At 40.6% G+C, this 23,787-nt stretch overlaps 1 protein-coding gene across 2 annotated transcripts in view; it reads right to left on the minus strand.

The window, feature by feature from the left end:
• LOC115135213 (synapse differentiation-inducing gene protein 1-like) overlaps positions 1 to 23,787 on the minus strand; it is a 48,027-nt gene that overhangs the window by 13,964 nt on the left and 10,276 nt on the right. Inside the window, exons 2-3 of one of the 2 annotated variants that reach the window (XM_029669664.2) lie at positions 20,262 to 20,919; positions 16,660 to 16,797 (exon numbers count right to left, since the gene is read on the minus strand). In XM_029669664.2, the coding sequence (XP_029525524.1) occupies positions 16,660 to 16,797; positions 20,262 to 20,813 (690 nt within the window). In that variant the 5' untranslated portion in view covers positions 20,814 to 20,919. Of the gene's footprint in view, positions 1 to 16,659; positions 16,798 to 20,261; positions 22,621 to 23,787 lie in introns of those variants that run through there. The other variant, XM_065023250.1, reaches the window with a different exon arrangement.

The following is a 23,787-nucleotide window of genomic DNA, read 5'->3' on the forward strand; positions in this document are numbered from 1 at the left end:
ATTTTTATACATGGTAAAAAACCTTTGCTTTGTGGAATATGTCCGCCATCGCTCAAGGAGGATTTTCGTTCCTAGCTTATTCCATACAAGGCCCACTCTCACACAATCGTGCCAAAATATTATGTAAAAAGCTTAGCCAATTTGTGTGGAGCATGTTCTAAAAGCAGTGAATCAGATTATACACACTAGCGTAGCAAAAACAGATTGTTGCAGTTTGGTATCGTAACATTGAGACCTCACTTTAGGGTGTCGGGACCTATTCAACTTTACCCATGTGATATGACGGAGATTGATTTAAATAAGATCTACAGTAATAATAATCATCTTGTGACAAAAAAAGGTCATTATTAAGCTGCACATATAATCCTGTGTTTTTCCATCTCACCACCACCTTATTTAAAGAATAACAACTACATGGCAAAAATTATGCTCAGGAGAGTAGTTATAACAATCCCAATACAATCCTCCTTGACGCCACCAATGAATCAAAAAAATTCAACCAATGACAGAAGAAACGGTTGAGTGTTACAGGTGATAGTAAACATGCCAGGTAAACAACCTCACCCTCAACATTAACAGCAAAACAAAGGAGCCGATTGTGGACTTCAGGAGGAACCAGGCTGGACACGCCCCCATCAACAGGGCCGCCGTACACATCTCAAGAGAAGATGAAATGGTCTAACCACACGGACAACGTAGTGATGTCACGACAGCGACTCTCCAACCTCAGGAGGCTGAAGAAATTTGGCCTGTCCCAGAGGGCCCGCACAGTGTTCTACAGGAGCACCACCTGCTCCTGTTACTCCCCCTATGGACATTTTCCCCTCACACCCTCAACAGTCACTTACCTTACCTGCTGCTCCACCTATGGACAGTCTTTCTCATGCAGCTCTTCCCCCTGCTACATATGTGTCCCCCGATGGACGGTCCAACCCCACAGACTTTTGCCCCCACCCCAACGACAGTCACTGTTGCGGTTGTTAATATGTATATTATAATTTTTTTCATTAAAATTGTTATAGATTTTTTTTCACTTGATCCCCACACCCCCTCAATGGTCAGGCTTCTCCCCTTATGGTCATTCCCCCACACCCCCTAAACAGTCTTTATTCTGCCTCTACCTCAATGGACATTCATCACTGCCACAGTTGTTATTGTGTATATAGTTCTATTTCCAATGTTGTTTTTTATTACCATATTCTTTATTTTGCCTGGTCCTGCATGTTGGAGGTCAAAGCCTAAGATTTTCACTGTACCCTGCAATCACACCTGCAACCCTGTACATGTGACGATTAAATACTGAAACGGAATCCTAGAAGAATATTCTTGTTTATCCATGCATCTGTGGCTTTGATAATGGAAATCCTGTGGAGACACACTATACTGGTCTCAACCTAAACTAAATGAGGTGTTACCTACAGTATTCTTACACAGCAGTTAAATGACCAGTCAGGGCATTTAATCTCCATCAGATCCCGTCTTAAGGCTGTTCAATTTTTTTGGACGGTGCGCTCCCAGTTTAATCAATCTTTGGGCCAGTAAATGGACCCATGCACTTCTACATTACATGTGGATGCTACCGTGATTACGGATAATCCTGAATGAATCGTGAATAATGCTTTTGAAATTTAGACACACATATCCCCTTTTTTAAAAAAATCGTGAGAGGGGGTATGGTATTTGCGCGTCTAACTTTCTCACTCATCATTATTCATGATTCATTCAGGATTATCCGTAATCACGGTAGCCTCCACGTTAATGTAGAAGTGTTTAGAAACATATGCTATTGTTATTTGTCCCAATAGTTTTGGTCCCCTAGAATAGGGGAACTACATACAAAAAGTGCTGTAATTTCTAAACTGTTCACCCGATATACACTACCGTTCAAAAGTTTGGGGTCACTTAGAAATGTCCTTGTTTTTGAAAGAAAAACACATTTCTTGTCCATTAAAATAACATCAAATTGATCAGAAATACAGTGTAGACATGGTTAATGTGGAAAATGACTATTGTAGCTCTAAACTGCTGATATTTAATGGAATATCTACATAGTGTACAGAGGACCATTATCAGCAACCATCACTGTGTTCCAATGGCACGTTGTGTTAGCTAATCCAAGTTTATCATTTCAAAAGGCTAATTGATCAGTAGAAAACCCTTTTGCAATTATGTTAGCACAGCTGAAAACTGTTGTTTTGATTAAAGAAGCAATAAAACTGGCCTTCTTAGACTAGTTGAGTATCGGGACATTTGTGGGTTTGATTACAGGCTCAAAATGCCCAGAAACAAAGACCTTTCTTCTGAAACTTGTCAGTTTATTCTTGTTCTGAGAAATGAAAGCTATTCCATGCGAGAAATTGCCAAGAAACTGAAGATCTTGTACAACGGTGTGTTCTACCAATAGTTGAAACTGCTTTTTGTTGTTGTTGCAATAATCACTGTCCGTCTATGAAAATGCCCATTTTGTTACAGATTTAGCCAGAACCCTGCATAATGCACATTCACATTCATTGGATCTATTTGCCAGCTAACAAGATAGAACAGTTGAATTGTTATGAACACACCCAGTGTTGCCATGTTCGCTGTTTTCCCACAATTGGGCTACTTTGAAAACTATGTCGCGGGTGAAAATGTATTGGTCGCACGTGGCGGGTTTTTGAGCTATTTCTAAGTTGCACCGCGGCCGCTATGGCATCTCTGTTAAAAACATATATATTTCACTGTGATCTGCTGCTGACTGTTAGGCAGTGAGTCAGGCTGTTGCTGAGTGAGTGGTGGGGAGGGCCGGAGGGGGGTGTGTGTGTTGAGAGAGCTCTACAGCTATTGAGTCACGTGCGTGAGAGGAGAGGGAGCAGCATGCCCGAACGTGGTATTTAAATTGTTATTACGTAGGCACCTATTTCCAACACTTTTTCAGTAAAACATATTAATTAGCAAGAACTGATGAATATCATAAAATAATGGAAATAATGACTTCGGGCACACTAGAGCGCATTACATACATTCACTCAGAGGGAGTCTAAACTGCATTCCAAAACCTCTTAAAGATCGGACCCTTTTTTTCAATTTCCACCTAAAATTACATACCCAACCCATCTAGCTGCCTGTAGCTCAGGACCTGAAGCAAAGATATGCATATTCTTGATACCATTTGAAAGGAAACATGAAATGAATGAAGGAGAATATAACACATTAGATCTGGTAAAAGACAATAAAAAAAAAGAAGAATTAAACGCATGTTTTTTTTTAATCATCTTTGAAATGTAAGAAAAGCTATACATTAAGATAGGATTCTAGGTGTAATTTAGATGTTGTCCACAAGATGGCATCAGTGTGTGTGCAAAGTTCCTGTGAAGAATTACATTACTACACAACAGTCTGCCAGAAGTTTGCCTAAATAATGTGCGCAATTGGTCAATTTATACATTTTTCAAGTACATAACTATAGGGAGCATACAAAAATGCTATGATAAAAAAAGCACATTTACACACTCCCAGGAATGTCATATATCATTAGAGGATAAGGAAAACTGTATCTAGCAAAGTGTTTAATGCATGCTCAGTTCTTGGATCTCTAGGCTGCCCGAGTGGAAATTTGAAATTGAATTTATGGAATGCCCTTGCGTGGTTCTTTTTATGGGGGGGGGGGGGTCCTCAATGAAACTGACATTACATGTGGAGAATGTTACATTTGCATCTGCCATCAAGTAGCCTATTAATGTATATGCCATTGTAGGCTACCATTTGATACAATAAATGTTGACATGGCGATATCACTGGAGTCATTTCAAATAAATTTGTGCCACTTGTGAAGCCTACCTGGAGCAGGCAAACCAATTGAATAAATCGCCTAGAACTTCCGTTTATTGATGTTGTAGCCTTATGTTATGCAATTACTGTTATGCAATTATTAATGGACATGTTTCGTTCATTCAATTGGAACTTATCAAACTCTATCGCAATTTCAGATCAGTTGTTAGAAATAATTAGATTGATGGTAACAGATTAGACTACAGGTTAAAAAGAAATCTAAAAAATAAACATTGGTTGTTGTTGACCAGCATATTCAGTTCATATACATATTATTAACATTTAATTCAGTGATTGAAATTATGTCCCCCATCCTCAGTAGCCTATTCCAACAGGCTATTGGGAAACACAAGCACTTCTTACCTCAATCTATTAATGTTGGATACAATTGTCTGTTAATTTGAACTAAGCAAGCTGCTAAATCGTTTAGTTCACATCTTGCCTACATCTTGTCTAGGCTACTATAGACTATCTGAAATGAGATGTAGGCCTATCAGGGGCTATAAACTACCTGCCTTTACCTTTGCAAACCCATGTCAAATTTCAATTACAATCCTAAAGCCAGATTGTAGTTTGTAGTCTATGCCTATTGAAATGTCAATCTCACAAATAGGCCATTTATAACAGTGTAAAGTCTTAACATCTGGCACATAATAACATCCCAATTGTCAGAAAATAACCAAAAAGTATTTTTATGTTCTTCCTCTGTTTCTTGATCAGAGATTTTCAGATCGTCTGTCCAACTTTCATCACTCAAACTCTCCTGTCCGATTTCTCTATAGTTATGCACATCCGTAAAGGGGATTTATTTACAATTATAAAACTGGATCGAGCCCTGAATGCTGATTGGTTGGAAGCCCTGGTATATCAGACCATATATCACAGTTATGAAAAATAATACTTTTTACTCTTAATTACGTTACAAGTTACTACGATATTCCTTCTTAATTGGCTCGATAACGTTATGGGGAAAAAATGAGTTATTATATAAACACATCAACTCCTCTCTTGCTGTAAAAAAGAATGGGGCCAGTTTTCAGGCCTTTTGGCCAGGTTGAGTGGTCCTTGGGCTCAATTTTAGCTAGACCTGGCAACCCTGAACACATCCTTCTGTCTGTCTCCAACTGTTTGAACAGCATGCTAGCCTGTCTACTTTGTTCAGGATGTTGAAATCATGTGGCCTACCTTGTTTTTCAGAATGAGAACAAGTTCCCAATTCCTTATATAACAGTATTTTATGCTTATACACGTTTATAAAGACCAAACTAGACAGTATAATAGTCTGTGGCTAAAATGCTGCCAGCAGTACACACGTGCAGATAGAAACTGTACATTCATTCATTTCCAGAATCAATGTTCATTGATACTACCGTTTTAGCAGGGTGTGCTCTTTGCAAAATTTAAGGAGTTGAAACAGAAAAAGGGTATTTGTTAGAAAGGTTACGTTGTCGTCTACTACAGTAAAATATTGTCTCAATGTGTTTCGGTGTCCATATAACCAATTCTGTTGGACCAACCCAAATGCATTAGCGAGTGGAATCCGCTTGTTGTCAAGAGAGGAAGAGGTGATCTTTCATCTGTTGTTGTTATGAGTGGCAGGGGGAGTGGCTTGGTGTGTGTGTGTGTGTGTGTGTGTGTGTGTGTGTGTGTGTGTGTGTGTGTGTGTGTAAATGGGAAGGTGCACAGCATAGGTGCACAGTCACAGCAGAAGGAGCGAAGGAGACAAGACCAAAAAGACAACATGAGAACAAGCACACATAAGGGTTCATAAAAAATAAAAGATAACATGAGAACAAGCAGACATAAGGGTTCATAAAAACTAAAAGACAACATGAGAACAAGCAGACATAAGGGTTCATAAAAACTAAAAGACAACATGAGAACAAGCAGACATAAGGGTTCATAAAAACTAAAAGACAACATGAGAACAAGCAGACATAAGGGTTCATAAAAACTAAAAGACAACATGAGAACAAGCAGACATAAGGGTTCATAAAAACTAAAAGACAACATGAGAACAAGCAGACATAAGGGTTCATAAAAACTAAAAGACAACATGAGAACAAGCAGACATAAGGGTTCATAAAAACTAAAAGACAACATGAGAACAAGCAGACATAAGGGTTCATAAAAACTAAAAGACAACATGAGAACAAGCAGACATAAGGGTTCATAAAAACTAAAAGACAACATGAGAACAAGCAGACATAAGGGTTCATAAAAACTAAAAGACAACATGAGAACAAGCAGACATAAGGGTTCATAAAAACTAAAAGACAACATGAGAACAAGCAGACATAAGGGTTCATAAAAACTAAAAGACAACATGAGAACAAGCAGACATAAGGGTTCATAAAAACTAAAAGACAACATGAGAACAAGCAGACATAAGGGTTCATAAAAACTAAAAGACAACATGAGAACAAGCAGACATAAGGGTTCATAAAAACTAAAAGCAGACATAACATGAAAACTAAAAGAAAACATGAGAACAAGCAGACATAAGGGTTCATAAAAACTAAAAGACAACATGAGAACAAGCAGACATAAGGGTTCATAAAAACTAAAAGACAACATGAGAACAAGCAGACATAAGGGTTCATAAAAACTAAAAGACAACATGAGAACAAGCAGACATAAGGGTTCATAAAAACTAAAAGATAACATAAATAAACTTGATTCTTACAATACAGGCATTTGGAATATCGAGCTAAAACATAAACTCAAATGAATTCGATATATAGCCCAGCACTAAAATGAAATACTAAATGGCATATTCAAACCAGGGAAATACCCCCATAGAAATGCACTTTAAAATGTTGAAAGAGTTATGCATGTTCCCCAAATAGCATCCCCAGAGATAAATGGAAGGATTTCATTCCAAACCGGCCCGTTCCCCTCCAGGTTTCCCTTGGGTTGGTGCCTAACTAGAGATGAGATCAACCCCTGCTTGAATATGTATTTCACAATTTACTCGCTCTGATAGTTCCCTCTAAGTCCCAGAAGAGATGGGAAGTAGTGTGGCGGTGGTTGCAATATGCATGATCAACGGAGCTCTCCACTCTGCCAGATGAGTCAGAGGGACATAGTCATCCTCAACTGTTTCACTGCAGGTAACAGTAATGAAACTGGACCCAAACACTTTTCAGTCCAGCTTGAACAACAAAAAAAAAGAGAATCAGGCAACTGAGGGACTTGAAAATCCCCAAAACATTCCTTACCCCAGGAAACTTCCAGGAAAAGAAAAACAGAAACTGTGTCTGCAATGATCTGAGTATTTATTGACAGGACATACGCAGAGAAACTCATCCACGCCTTCATCTTCTCTGGGATCGACTACGACAAAGCAGAGGTTCCAACCAATCCAGAACAGTGCTGTCAGTGTCCTGACCAGGACCAAGAAGTCAGACCGCATCACCCCAATCCTGGCCCAACTCCACTGGCTACTGGTCAACTACCGGATCAACTTCAAAAGTCTCATGCTTGTATTTAAAGCCTTGAATGGATGGAGTCCCACCTACATCAGCGACCTCATCTCAATCAGCAAGCCACCTCGCATTCTCCGCTCCAGCCACTCCCTACTGCTTCATGTCCCCAAGACATGTCTATGGGGGACCGAGCCTTCTGCTCCCTTGCCCATGGAATGGTCTCCCTGACCATCTGAGAGCCACTCCATCACTCTGAACTTTTAAAACTGGCCTTAAAATCCACTACAACAGACTATATATTTCTGAGTCCTAGTCCCAATCTAAAATGTATTTAGCACCTAGCACACTATTGCCATTTTACCTTCTTTCATTCTAAATGTACGATGTTATATATATATAAAACTCCTCGGTAGAGCTTTGAGATAACTAATATAAAGCGCTATACAAATTAAAATGTATTATTATTATACAAAACAGGCTTAAGTTTCAGCCTAATTGCCATCAATTCTGTTAGAGTCAGTCTGGGAGTTTTGCGTTGATGAAAGCCAATTCATGCTTCTCCTTTGAGTTTGAGACAGTAACAGTAGAGAGTAAGGATCCCCCTGGGCACAGACGTCAGTTCAACGTCTATTTTTAATTACATTTGGTTGACTTGTAAACTAACATGAAATAAAAAAAATTATGTCACTTTGGCATTGGATTTATGTTCAAAGTTGGGTGAACAAAAGACAAAATTCTCTTAAACTGATTGGCTTTCCAAAAAGTCATCAATGTATCACATTGATACGTTGTCACAACAGAATAGGAGGAAGAAAAATACTAATGAGCAAAAACTGCAGCTAATACTGTGCAGAAATCCAAGTCATTCTGACAGATTCATTTACCTTTTAACAAACAACCCAGTAGCTATACAGTTGCCTATCTAATAGAGAGGGTGGGGGAGGGGGGTGGGTCCCCTGCAATCTCACCCATGAAATCTAGATGGGTTGTGATTAAAGCTTTTTTTCCCCTACACCACGTCGCCCCAAAGAGCTGTGTAGTGATTGCTTCGTTCCTCCTCAAAAGGAGGGAATTAATTGGAGTGTTGAGCTGAACAAAAGGTAACGGGAACCAATTAAAATGGGGCAACGGCCTTTAGTTGCTCTTGAGATGCAGAAACCAAGTGCACCACTCAAAACACAGCTCTTATTAACGTTCTACCAATCGACACAGAAGCTGCTTTCCGCTCTGCTTTGAGCGTGAGACTGAGGCACATCTTCACAGAGAGAGCCCATAAGCAATAACCTGATCTTGATTAAAGTGCACTCAAGGTGATTGATATTTGAAACAAACTCCTGACGGAGGTGTTGAAAGGAAATCTATGCTATGGCACACACTCTGTATGTGTGGGCTGTAGACAACATGGATTATCTTTATATTACACAAATACAGGCTGGAGAAGAAAATTGTTGAGCCTTACTGAAGCAGTTCCTTTATCAATCTATGCATGGTTTTCCATCCAATTATCACATTGTCACATTAACCAATTTACATAAATGTAAATACCAATAATGTTCTTAATTATGTTCTGGCTTCTACCTCTTGATCCAATAAACCTATGTCAGTGCCGATCCATTCTGCACAAACAGGAAGTTGTGTCTATACATTTTTTTAAGAGATGATTTCAACAGCTTTTGTGTGTACGTAGGTGGCTTTCTCAAGACTGCATTTTCCTTGATTTCATTATGTTTTGCAGACCACCTTCGATTTTCCTAAAACGCCAACGTGGACAACTCATAGGAAGAAGATGATCCGCAGATATTTAATTCATGAGATTCCTCCGGGTAAATTTATAGTTAGTAGTTCTGAAAGTAGTCGATCACGAGCCAAAAGTGGACCCAGAAAATGACGTACTACGCCACATATGTGCATTGCGCTCTCTTTCCCTCTGCTCTGTGTGCATCTTGCTAACTGGAACTCAAATGGCGAGGGGCTGAAACTCATTGGCTGAAACTCGAATTGCTAGGGGGGGCGGGCCCAAGTGTGGGAAAATTTAGGGAAAATGGCGCTGCACCGCTTCCAGAAAACAGTCACTTTGTGGCTAATTGAGGAATGACAGTCATTCTGCTCATAGATTATGCAGATACGGGGCGGCAGGTAGCCTAGTGGTTAGAGCATTGGGCCAGTAACTGAAAGGTTGCTAGATCGAATCCCTGAGCTGACAAGGTAAAAAATGGTCTTTCTGCCCCTGAACAAGGCTGTTCCAAGGCTGTTCCTAGGCAGTCATTGTAAATTAGAAACTGACTTGCCTAGTTAAATACAGGTTAAATAAATAAAATATGAACTATAGAATCGAAAGTGGGAGGTTTCAAAAAATACTTACTAGTTGCCAAAGTTCTGGGGCATGTCTAACATGCTTGTGGATGGGTTTTCAATTCACTGAGACTCAAAACGTTTTCCTGTTCCTTTCAGGAACTTATAATGGTTGCTTTGAATAGCTTATCTTTGATGATACCCTAAACCAGGGGTGTCAATTTCATTCCATGGAAGGCCTAGAGTCTGTGGGGTTTTCCTGTCAACTAAGACAACCAGATGGGGAGAGTTCTTTACTAATTAGTGACCTTAATTAATCAATCAAGTACAAGTGAGGAGCAAAGGCCAGCAGACAATCCCTCCGTGGATTGAGTTTGAAACGTGCCCTAAAGCTCTTCAAAACCTACCACCATGGCGATGTGGCTTTCTGTTTTAATTTCAGCCTGCAACATTTTGTATCCTGTGCCTACAAGGCTTTGTAGTTGAATTTTAGGAAATTGATTTTAGCGTGGGCTGTGTTGCCCATGCCAACCGAGCAGACTTTATAAAAACCTGGAGCATAAGAGAGAGATGTAGGTGTTTGAGTCGTGACGTGCAGTCAGACCAGAGTGATTCAGTGTGGGTTGCAGGCTGCTGCCAGAGGCTTCGAGCAGCTCACAGAGATATGAGATCATTACACACATACGGAAAACAACTGTCTAACATCTTCATCAAGCCCACTCTCATCTATCAACTGAATCAATGTCCTTTTGCTCATTTTCCTGGTTCTAAGACGCAATCAAGATGGTAACACTATACAAAGTACAAGGTTACATGTTTTTATAGAGGATTTATCTTGTACATGGTCTGAAACAACAGGGACTTTTCACTAAAGGCATGTTTTTTTGTGTTATACTGTTATTACAGCTAAGCCCTTCCTGCAAATAGCAAGGATTCAATCTCATGGTGTCCTTAGTGGTCCCCATGGTGCCATAACAAACCCATGGTTTACATTACAGAGAAAATAACATTGTCTAGGCGCATGCTTTGGCTGTAAACAAATTGTCCTACTTTTCCAACATTAGATGGACTGAAAAAAAGCTTAAATCAGGTCCCTGATTTATTTTATGTGAAAATAAAGCATCTTCATCTGTTCTTCTAACTGCCATTGGTGACCTGTGAGTTGAAAAAAAGCAAAAGCTAATGCAGAGATTTCATCACGCTCTCTACCTACTAAGCAGCCCCCTGGGACCGTAGCTCTGCTGTCCTATATTACAAAATGTTATACTGAAACACACAGGAATATTGAATACTGATATTGAATACATGATGCATCCAACTAAAAAACAGGCACACAGGCAGCAGATCCACTGTCTGGCACATTGGAAAGGAATAAAGAATATTGAGCTACTTTATTTCCATTTTAACAATGAATACCTTCCTGCCAGTAGATCTTGGCAAAAAAGTGCCTAGTAAATGTCTACACACCCCCTGCAGTCGTCACATTCTGCTGCTTTAAAAAAAAAATCAAAACATTTATGAAAATTAGTTTTTTTCCCCCTACTGATATTCACATCATACTCCACATTTTCAAAGTGAAAGATTTTTTGAATAGAATATAATAGTGGGCACTTTGAATACCGAATACCGTGTTGTTTGACATGACAACAAATGAAAATGTCAGGAGGAGTTATTGTGACAGGGTAGGAAGCAAAGTGTTAATAAGTGTTTCCTAAGGAACCCTATAATATTTGGCTATAATACTTCATGTAGCTACAATATTCATGCTTCGCATATTCCTCTTCGATTTAGAAGATACTGTCGCACAAACAACATACTGATTTAGGTCTATCCCATCACTGGTATTATCAGGCTGTATAGCCAGTTACGCTTGTTCTGTCTCAGTACATGAATTAACAAGCTAGCCAGTTAACTAGCGATTAGCATTAGCGGCTAACACGATTTAGGCCCAACTTGCTAAGAAAAGACAAACTAGCTGTTTGCAGATGTAAGAAACACAAACTAAGTGTAATTATAGAACGCTTGGGGGAAAAAATGGAAGTTTCACATGGTGTATCACATTTAACAAACCAAACATTCAAACACTGTTATAGAAGGTAACATAAAAACCAAAACTGGTCCTTGCCTCAATACCAGTATTTCGTAAAATACGGTATACTGCCCAGCCTTACAACATGGCAAAGAAATGTACTTTTTGGCCTAAATTCAAAAACACACACACACGTTTGGGTCAAATCTAATACAACACAGAGTGAAACAGATCCTCGACTTTGGCGATGTCATTTACAAAATAGCCCCCAACACTCTACTCAACAAATTGGATGCAGTCTATCACAGTGCCATCCGTTTTGTCACCAAAGCCCCATATACTACCCACCACTGCGACCTGTACAGCCTCGTTGGCTGGCCCTCACTTCATACTCGTCGCCAAACCCACTGACTTCAGGTCATCTACAAGTCTCTGATAGGTAAGGCCCCGCCTTGTCTCAGCTCACTGGTCACCATAGCGGCACCCACCCGTAGCACACGCTCCAGCAGGTATATCTCTCTAGTCACCCCTAAAGCCAATTCCTCCTAGGCCGCCTTTCCTTCCAGTTCTCTGCTGCCAATGACTGGAAAGAATTGCAAAAATCACTGAAGCTGGAGACTCTTACCTCCCTCACTAGCTTTAAGCACCAGCTGTCTGAGCAGCTCACAGATCACTGCACCTGTACATAGCACATCTGTAAATAGCCCATCCAACTACCTCATATCCATACTGTATTTATTTATTTATCTTGCTCCTTTGCAACCCTGTATCTCTATTTGCACATTCATTTTCTGCACATCAATCATTCTAGTGTCTAATTGGTAAATTGTAATTACTTCGTCACCATGGCCTATTTATTGCCTTACCTCCCTTTTCTTACCTCATTTGCACACACTGTATATAGATTTTCTTCAACTGTATTATTGACTGTATGTTTTTGTTTATTCCAGAGTTTGTCAGGATCAAAAGAAATAGGGAGCAAAGCCCAGGTAAAAGGTTAGAGGAAAACCCTCCTCACTCTACCCCCAGATAGTTACATTTGTCATTGTGAAAATGACACAAATGTTCATGCCAAAGACACACCAGCATGGCTTTCTACAAGGGGTTGAGTGTTCAGTTTCAGTCCTGACTTAAATGTCCTATAAAATCTGAGATGTTTGAACATTGCTGTCCATCATTGCTTCGCAACCAGATTTACTGAGCTTGAGCAAGGCACTGTGCCTTCAGAAAGTATTCATACCCCTTGACTTATTCTACATTTTGTTGTGTTATGGCCAAATTATTTATTTTTAAAATATTATTATTTTATCACCCATCTACACACACAATACCCCATAATGACAAAGTGAAAACATATTTTTAGAAATATTTGCACATTTATTGAATATTAAATACAGAAATATCTAATTTGCTATTACACTTTAAATTGAGCTCAGGTGCATCCAATTTCCTTTGATCACCCATGAGACATCACTACAACTTGATTGAAGTCCACCTGTGGCCAATTCAATTGTTTGTACATGATAGTTTGGAAACACTGCCTATATAAAGTCCCATAGTTGACAGTACATGTCAAAGCAGAACCTATACCATAAAGTCCAAGGAACTGTCTGTAGATCTCTGAGATTGAATTGTGATGAGGCATACAAGGTATAAAACCATTTCTAAAAGTGTTGAAAGTTTCCAAGAGCACAGTGGTCTCCATCAAAGGGGAAACCGAAAAGAATTCTGAACTACCCAGACTGCCTAGAGCTGGCTATCCGCCCAAACTGAGCAACAGGGCAGGAAGGACCTTGGTCAGGGAGGTGACTAAGAACCCAATGACCACTCTGACAGAACTACAGAGTTCCTTGTTTGAGATGGTAGAACCTTCCAGAAGGACAACAGTCACTACAGCACTTCACCAATTTGAACTTTATGGGAGAGTAGCCAGACAGAAGCCACACCTGAGAAAAAAGCACGACAGCAAACCTGAAGTTTGCAAAAAAGGATTGTGAAAGACTGAGCGCATAAGGAAAAAGATTCTGTGGTCTGATGAGACGAAAATATGATTATTTTGCATGAATGCAAAGCGCTATGTCTGGAGAAAACCAAACACAGTTCATCAACCGTCCAACACCATCACTACCATGAAACAGTGTTGTGTTCGAGACCACCTAAAGTGAGACAGATTCAAGACCAAGGCCGGGGCAAATCGAATCCAAGTCAAGACCAAGACCGGAGGAGGGGCGAGACTGAGACCAGAAGAATGCGAGCCCAATTCAAGACCATGATTGTAATTGTGTCAAATCACCACCATAAGAGTTCAAAATGTCCAGTATTTCTATATTCATATTTCAGAACATATGTATTCTTTAGAAATTCGGAATAGTGAAAAAAATGCATGCTGAGGGAAAATAGAGCCACTCTACAAATTATTGCTAACCCCAAACACAGTGGGGAACAATGGGCTTTCTACGCCTTCAGAGAAGGGCGAAGGATTTATAAAATAATGATTCTAATAATGATAGTGATATTATTTTCAATGCTGTTCTGATTTCATCTCAAGTTTTTACTCAAACCTATGGAAACTTCTGCCTTCTTGAAGGCCAACAAGTCACTGTGCAATAGGGAGCAGTAGTTTTCCCACGGTCCAGCTAGCTAGCTTTTGTTGTCGGCTAGTTTGCAGTGGCTGGAGCAGGTGTTATTAAAGAGGATGTTGTTGCTAATTTGTTATCTTCTCTCTTTTCAAGAAGAACTTTCAAGAAGAAGTTCAGTTTCAAATGATCATCACCTGGTGAGTGGAACTTTGTTTTATTGCAACGCCCTTGCTGTTAGCCATTTCTTTGAAAATAACTTGTGTGTGTGAAACACTGTTGCATTTAAAGTGGAACTGACAGCATTTTATCAACATAAAATCTTATTGAAATATGTTCATATACAACCTCAGAAATCAAATAAAAACACATGTCTCGTCCAGTACCGGAGTCTACACAGACCGGTGTGCTATAGCCAATCAGATCTACAATAGACCTTTATACAAATAAGTCATTTGCAACATGGGCCTGCCATCATTCACTTTGAACTAGACTGTGTTTACAGGCAGTTGCAACAGCACGACATTAGATCATTAGAACACATTTGCCAAAAGCCACAAAATACACCTGAATGGATTTCTACAAATATGTAAACACCACGGGAGTCCTCTTAAATTTGGGAACATTACAGTCCTATTGATCAAACAACCATGAAAAGGTAGACTCTCGCTCTCCCTCAGTTATGCATATCAACAAGATCAACTTCTAATGCTAGTCAGAGCAAGATGAGCTCAAATCTAACAAAGGAACATTAGACAAACACTCTGAAATGTCAGTCAGCTAATTGGCCGTCACAATTGCACTGATAAACGATGGGGAATTATAGCCTACTCGTCCTTCTGCAGCTTGTCAGCCAAAGCATGCTTGTCCCAACCAAATCACTCAAGCTGACTGGCTAAAGTTGGCTAGCTAGCTACTTCCAGACACAAATGAGAGAACATCTCAGTCTGACCTTTTCACCCGCTGTAGCAGAGCTGGTTAAGTTGTGTTTTTGTATTCTTTTAATTGGGACCTACTGGCTTATTATGTCCAAGTGTATGGACTGCTTATCCTTTAACATCATGTTGTGTGTGACTGCTGTCTTTCCACTGGCCCTATGCAGTGGTGCCTGGAGAAGGGGGTTTACTCTAATTTTGCCAAAAAGTCCCCCCCCCCCCCCCCCCTTAAACCACATCAATCTGATTGGGGGGGGGCCTGTCAGGGCCTGGCTCCCCAAGCCACCCAGGCCCGATCCATAACTAGGCCCCTGACGCAAACAGCACATGACAGTTGCACATCACAAATAGCCTACTAACCAACACTTCGGACTTAACTTTTTCCATACCTGGTTTGCATACCCACTGTTGCCTTAGTTAGCATTTACTGGTAGATATAAGTTCAAACATCTTTGCTACCGTACCAGCTACCGATGTCATTCTTCGGTGAGCTGCTCCATGCCAAAAACCAGTTGAGAGATGCACACTCTTGCTGCCTGCAGATGATATTCCGCTGAAACTAGGCTATGTGAATATATTTCACATGCTTTGTGATTGTGTAGGTTACTTTGTGCATGATTTCCCTGTTGTTCTACATAATTGATAAATCGTATACCTCCACTTCACTATTTTGATATGCATCAGTAGGGAATACGAAGTGAGTATAAGCAATGCCCACTGAAAAAGTGGGTATACGGCTTATACCTGCGTATACCCTCCATTGGCCCTTTGTGTTTAACAGAAAGTGCACTCTCCTACATGAGTCGGCTGGTATTACGGTTGCTGTCCTTTCAGAATCACCAACCTGTCACACACTGAAGGCATATGTCTATAATAGATATAAAAGCTGTTAATATTGTATACATTTGGCCTGGCGAGGCGGTTTATGCGCTGACTGAATGGAAGCTGATAATTATGAGTTGAGAAAATCTGCAAGGAAGAATGAGAGAAAATCCCCAAATCCAAAGGTGCAAAGCTGATATAGACATACCCAAGACGAGTCAAAGCTGTAATCACCGTGCTTCTACAAAGTAATAACTCAGTTGTGTTAAATTAGATATTTCTTCGATTTTATTTTCAATAAATCTGCAAACAATTTAAAAAATATATATATTCAGGCTGTAACAACTAAATGTATGAAAACTTTCTGCAGGCACTGTCTGTTGTAATGGCTGCCAAAAGGTGCTTCCACCAAGTAGTAACTCAGGGGTGTGAGGACATACACAATCAAGACATTAATTCATCACGACACTTTGAAAATGTGTAGATAAAAAATAAAATAAAAATGTAATCCTTTTTAGATTCAATTTTAAGGCAGCAAAATGTGAAGATGTGTGCAAAGGGTGTGTAGACTTTCACTAGGCACTGTACTTTTGAGCCTTGTACCTAATACTATGATGACCTAAATCTATAAATGATTTACTTCTTTAGGTTATTTATTGTGTGAGAGTATACACATTCTCCTAAGACTGCCTTGATATTTACTGTAACTACTAGTGGTGACGCAACCGTGGTGTGTGTAGTGTCATTGACAGTGTAGTAGTCCTTACCTCATGGGACAGGTAGAAGGCAGCGATCCCCAAGGGCCAGAAGCAACACAGCATGGAGAAGACGCTCAGGCCCAAGTGGTCCCTCGGTGGCATCATGAGAAAATTGTCTTCACTCTCTGAGTCGCTCGAGTACTCGCTCTGTGAAAGCACAAAGAGTGACTACTTTAGGTGCCGGTCAAGAAAAGGTCAGAGGTTTACAGAAGACTGCACTATATCGCAGCATATGGTGGTCTTGCTGATGTGTTGTTGAAATAAATGTTAATTCTCTTTACTTCAGATGGCTCTGGTTTTCCTCACCTCAACACATTTGTTCAGGCACTGAGCTTGCACCGCTGTGCTCTCTAGCAGTCGATTTGCACCGAGAGGGCACTGTACATACAGTGCCTTGCGAAAGTATTCGGCCCCCTTGAACTTTGCGACCTTTTGCCACATTTCAGGCTTCAAACATAAAGATATAAAACTGTATTTTTAGTAGGACACAATCAAGTAGGACACAATCATGAAGTGGAACAACATTTATTAGATATTTCAAATGTTTTTAACAAATCAAAAACTGAAAAATTGGGCATGCAAAATTATTCAGCCCCTTAACTTTCAGTGCAGCAAACTCTCTCCAGAAGTTCAGTGAGGATCTCTGAATGATCCAATGTTGACCTAAATGACTAATGATGATAAATACAATCCACCTGTGTGTAATCAAGTCTCCGTATAAATGCACCTGCACTGTGATAGTCTCAGAGGTCCGTTAAAAGCGCAGAGAGCATCATGAAGAACAAGGAACACACCAGGCAGGTCTGAGATACTGTTGTGAAGAAGTATAAAGCCGGATTTGGATACAAAAAGATTTCCCAAGCTTTAAACATCCAAAGGAGCACTGTGCAAGCGATAATATTGAAATGGAAGGAGTATCAGACCACTGCAAATCTACCAAGACCTGGCCGTCCCTCTAAACTTTCAGCTCATACAAGGAGAAGACTGATCAGAGATGCAGCCAAGAGGCCCATGATCACTCTGGATGAACTGCAGCGATCTACAGCTGAGGTGGGAGACTCTGTCCATAGGACAACAATCAGTCGTATATTGCACAAATCTGGCCTTTATGGAAGTGGCAAGAAGAAAGCCATTTCTTAAAGATATCCATAAAAATTGTCGTTTAAAGTTTGCCACAAGCCACCTGGGAGACACACCAAACATGTGGAAGAAGGTGCTCTGGTCAGATGAAACCAAAATTGAACTTTTTGGCAACAATGCAAAACGTTATGTTTGGCGTAAAAGCAACACAGCTCATCACCCTGAACACACCATCCCCACTGTCAAACATGGTGGTGGCAGCATCATGGTTTGGGCCTGCTTTTCTTCAGCAGGGACAGGGAAGATGGTTAAAATTGATGGGAAGATGGATGGAGCCAAATACAGGACCATCCTGGAAGAAAACCTGATGGAGTCTGCAAAAGACCTGAGACTGGGACGGAAATTTGTCTTCCAACAAGACAATGATCCAAAACATAAAGCAAAATCTACAATGGAATGGTTCAAAAATAAACATATCCAGGTGTTAGAATGGCCAAGTCAAAGTCCAGACCTGAATCCAATCGAGAATCTGTGGAAAGAACTGAAAACTGCTGTTCACAAATGCTCTCCATCCAACCTCACTGAGCTCGAGCTGTTTTGCAAGGAGAAATGGGGAAAAAAATCAGTCTCTCTATGTGCAAAACTGATAGAGACATACCCCAAGCGACTTACAGCTGTAATCGCAGCAAAAGGTGGCGCTACAAAGTATTAACTTAAGGGGGCTGAATAATTTTGCACGCCCAATTTTTCAGTTTTTGATTTGTTAAAAAAGTTTGAAATATCCAATAAATGTCGTTCCACTTCATGATTGTGTCCCACTTGTTGTTGATTCTTCACAAAAAAATACAGTTTTATATCTTTATGTTTGAAGCCTGAAATGTGGCAAAAGGTCGCAAAGTTCAAGGGGGCCGAATACTTTCGCAAGGCACTGTATGTTCAACCAGACTGGGGCACAACCAGTCATGCCAATTGGACAATGATGGGAAAACTCAAACCCGGGTCCAACGACTGCCGAGCCAATACAGGGTATCTCAAACCGGTCTGGGCTACCCTCGAATTCACAACATTATACTACCATGGTTGGTTTCATTGACTCTCCCAAATTGCTCCTAAATTGACCTATTTTTTTTAGATACAATCAGCTTGAGCAAACCTAGTGGATCATGCTTGAAATACCTGTTAAAGCAAAATGCCCCCAAAAAAGCCCAAAAAGCTTGGCCCTAATTATGAGGGCATTCTTGCCCTGGAGGGTGGATTAGTAAGACACTACAAATCATTGCACCTCCTCAGACTTGCTGATTAACTTCAGATGGGTACTGAACAAGACGCCAAAAATGTATAATTCACTAATCTCATTCCTCACACAGTGCCTAAATCTGACGCTAATAAAAAGGTCAGAGGGCACAGTAAATTATAAGATATTGAAAGGACTTAAATAGTAACCTAGACAGCCTATGTACATTTGGAAGGTTTAGACATGTTTTACTCCAAAAGTACCGTAAGAACATAATCTGTAAGCAGAATTCCTGTCTTACCTCAATTAGCCACAAAATCCCTAGTTGGAAAGTGACAGTTTACTGGAGGCTGTGCAGCACCATTTTCCCCAAAAATTCCCCCAGATGGGCCAGCCCCCAAGCAATTTGAGTTACAGCCAATGAGCTTTAGCCCCTTGCTATTTGAGTGACAGCTAGCAAGATGCACACACAGCAGAGTGAAAGACAGAGCAATAACGGTGTGCACATATCTACATGTGAAGTAGTATGCAATTTTCGGGGACCACTTTTGGCTTGTGAAGGCCAGCTACTGGCTAAGTATAGAAAACTACCAGAGAATCTCTAAGTGTGAGGTACAGTATGTGCAATACATTTTAAGGATGGTCGTCACCTACAAATATTCTGTGGGAACCTCACATATGATTAAATTGCTGTGTATTTCAAACAACCCACGTTGAGAATCCAAGGAGCTACTTTTGTAGTGAATAAAAGGCCAAATGAAGCAGGGGAGGTATTTTTTGCTTTCTCTAGAATTTTACAACATACTGTAACAAAGATCATATTAATTAAGAATGAGCTATAAAAATGTTGCATACCTTGACTGCTCCAGTGACAACCACCAGAAACCATGGCAACACCAGAAACCAACAATTTAGTGTGGACTCAAATGTTTCCTGCAAACATTTAGTATTAAAATAACTAGTCTTTGAAGGTCACATAGACCCAGGGATAGGGAAACAATATATCCACAAGACAGCCACCTGAGCCCACATAATGTACATGTTTTTTCCTGCCTGGTCTGTCCTGAGGCCTATTGAGCAGGGAAATGCCTGCTGAATTAGAGGTGGTGAGACATCTTAAAGAACCCAAGAGATCCTTCTCCTTCAAACAAAAACCTCAGAAATCCATCTGGTCCATTTTTATTTGTCTCTAAATGCAATAACACAAACATCTAACCATACAGCAATATATTCATGCGTTTCTTACATTTCTTACAGTGTAATGTGTTATGATAAAAGACAGAGCCCCAAGCCTTACCTCCAGGTCCTGGAACTCATCATCGTCATAGGACAGGGTCTGGATCTTTGCATCCTCCACAGACATGTCCAGGAACTTGCCATCGGCAAACATCAGCGTATCCTTGGAGGCGGCAGAGGAACCGGATGCCAAGTCCTCTATGAAGGTGGTCTCACAGCAATCCCCGACTCCTCCATCCCCCCAGGCCCGCAGCGTGTTCTCAGAGTACAGGATCAGGTCGGGCCTGAAGCATGGGTCCATGCCCTGGGGCAGAGCGCTGGGGTTGAGCAGCTGTGGGTGTCCCCCTCCTCCGCCCACTCCCTGGCCATTCTGCTCCTGCTGGGGGGATAGGTTGACCACCATGTGACCCTGGTATTGTGACCCCGAGTACACTGACACCAGCCCTTCCTTAGTCTCCACCATCAAACTGTGGGTATTGATCAGTCCGTTGTGCTTGCAAGAGCCCAGCCCTGCATCCCCTCCTCCCCTGGCTGGAGAAGTTGTCCCCTGGGCGGGGTACTCAGCCTCCACAGCCTGGCTGGAGCACGACCCTGCTCCCTGTCCACCCTCCATCCCGACTTACAGAGCTGGATTGTTTGGTCAAATCCCCTCCTCTTTAAAGGCCTCTCTCATAGGGGCCTTGGGTTGGGGAAGGCATGGGATGGTAGGCTGCACTCTCCTGTGGGAGGTCAGATTAAAATGGCTTATCAGATAAAAAAGGGCTTTTGTATTCGATTTACATTGTTGTTTTTTCCTCCATCAAAAGCAGTATAAAACACAGACAGAGCTTAAAGCCTGTACATGCTTCCTCTATTCATGTTACTGAATTGGTAATTCAGATGAGAAAAACAGAGTTTTTTGAGGGGGTTTAATCAGTGATTGGCTTTCTGCCTATTTTCGTGTAATCTTGCACTCAGTTGTAAATGTATTTAATTGTGCGGAGTTATTTTGGTAAATCCAGCTCAGTCAGAAACATGGTCAGGTAAAGGGGTTATCAAAAAGTGAAGAGTGTTTATCAATTAACATCCATCTCTATGAAGATTTAATTGCACAGCTGCCAGTTACAAAACATCAACCCTGCCAAGCATTAAATCCTGAGAGGTTTGGTGCTGCCTAAGGCACTTTAACTCCCAGGCCTACATCACTTTGCATTTCATCTGGTGGGGTGTGTACCAACAAATGCATTTTGTTGGCAAACACATACATGACTGCATGTGCACATGCACACACCTCACCCCCCTCATTCCCTCTCAGCCCTGCAAGCTTTTGGTCCTCAACCATGCCAAAATAGTCCCTGCGTAAGCAGTAACGTTGCATGTCAGAGCCATAGATTCCACCATTGCATTATCTATCTGCATGCTATACCTTGCCAAGGCCTGGAACAGAAAGGCTCTTTTTGCTAGGTTCAGCAGTAAACTGTGTGTGCAGGATGAGGCTTTTTGCTTCTTGTGCAGCATCCTGTGACTAATTAGACACCTCACTGAATGTGGGAGGTATTGGGACTCCCTTGGCTCAAGTTCAATCCTTTATTTGTTTGCTTTTTTTGTACTTTGCAAAAGAGTTCAACGTGCTGCTTGGTATTCAATGCCTCAGGGACAGTAAACCAACAGCCTTTAAGCACATATCAAAACATTAGCAAATGAATGGTTCATTAGCAAATTAAAGGCTCCAGTTGAATTAAAATGGACTGCCACTATTCCATTTCTATCCCCTTCAAAAATCAAAGCTAAGGTCAAAGCTAAAGCCTATAGAAGGGACAACTGTTCAACATTACAAAATCTCTGGTCACATTTTGGCTCAATGACATAGTGCTATCTCTGAGCATATGAACATAAGTGGCCATTACAAGAACAAGCTTTTACAGGATTAACTCACAACTGAGCCTAATTGCAATAAGGACAATAATGGCACAGTCCTTTTCCTGAAGATATATTACACTGAACAAAAATATAAAACGCAACATGTAAACTGTTGGTCATATGTTATTAATGAGCCGAAATAAAAGATCCCAGAAATGTCCCATACGCACAAAAAACTTCTCAAATTTTGTGCACAAATTTGTTACACCCCTGTTAGTGAGCATTTCTCATTTCTCAAGATAATCAATCCACCTTACAGGTGTGGCATAGCAACAAGCTAATTAAACAACATGATCATTACAGGTGCACCTTGTGCTGGGGACAATAGAAGGCCACTAGAATGCTTGTCACTCAACACAATGCCACAAATGTCTCAAGTTGAGCGTGCAATTGGTATGCTGACGCCGGAATGTCCACCAGAGCTGTTGCCAGAGAACTGAATGTTAATTTCTCATACCACAAGATACCTCCTAAGTAATTTTAGAGAATTCGTCAGTCCGTCCAACCGGCCTAACAACCACAGACCACAAGTAGGGCTGGGCGATATGGACAAAATCTCATATCCCGATATAGCACATTTTCTGTAAATTCAATGAAAAAATAATTTACATGAAATGACCACCTGTAAATGCCTATTTCTTATTACATTTTGAATTATACTCAACAGATAAAAAAGGTACGTACTCATATTTAATTTCCTTTTATTTAGAACCTGTGCACATTTTCAATTAAGCATGTAACAATATAAAATATGAACGTAAGAAATCTTAAAAGGTAAATAGAAAACACTTCAACTACAGTTGCAAACAAAATAAATATAGGCCTAATATATACATACACACAGTTGAAGTCAGAAGTTTACATACACCTTGGCCAAATACATTTAAACTCAGTTTTTCACAATTCCTGACATTTAATCCTAGTAAAAATTCCCTGTCTTAGGTCAGTTAGGATCACCACGTTATTTTAAGAATGTGAAATGTCAGAATAATAGTAGAGGGAATGATTTATTTCAGCTTATATTTCTTTCGTCACATTCCCAATGGGTCAGAAGTTTACATACACTCAATTAGTATCCGGTAGCATTGACTTTAAATTGTTTAACTTGAGTCAAACGTTTTGGGTCGCCTTCCACAAGCTTCCCACAATAAGTTGGATGAATTTTGGCCCATTCCTCCTGACAGAGCTGGTGTAACTGAGTCAGGTTTGTAGGCCTCCTTGCTCGAACATGCTTTTTCAGTTCTGCCCACAAATTTTCTATGGGATTGAGGTCAGGGCTTTGTGATGGCCACTCCAATACCTTGACGTTGTTGTCCTTAAGCCATTTTGCCACAACTTTGGAAGTATGCTTGGGTTCATTGTCCATTTGGAAGATCAATTTGCGACCAAGCTTTAACTTCCTGACCGATGTCTTGAGATGTTGCTTCAATATATCCACATAATTTTCTTTCCTCATGATGCCATCTATTTTGTGAAGTGCACCAGTCCCTCCTGCAGCAATGCACCCCCACAACATGATGCTGCCACCCCCGTGTTTCACGGTTGGGTGGTATTCTTCAGCTTGTAAGCATCCCCCCTTTTCCTCCAAACATAACAATGGTCATTATGGCCAAACAGTTACTTTTGTTTCATCAGACCAGAGGACATTTCTCCAAAAAGTAGAATCTTCCTCCCCATGTGCAGTTGCA

Source organism: Oncorhynchus nerka, linkage group LG10 (assembly GCF_034236695.1).
Source record: "Oncorhynchus nerka isolate Pitt River linkage group LG10, Oner_Uvic_2.0, whole genome shotgun sequence".
Lineage (NCBI taxonomy): Eukaryota > Metazoa > Chordata > Actinopteri > Salmoniformes > Salmonidae > Oncorhynchus > Oncorhynchus nerka.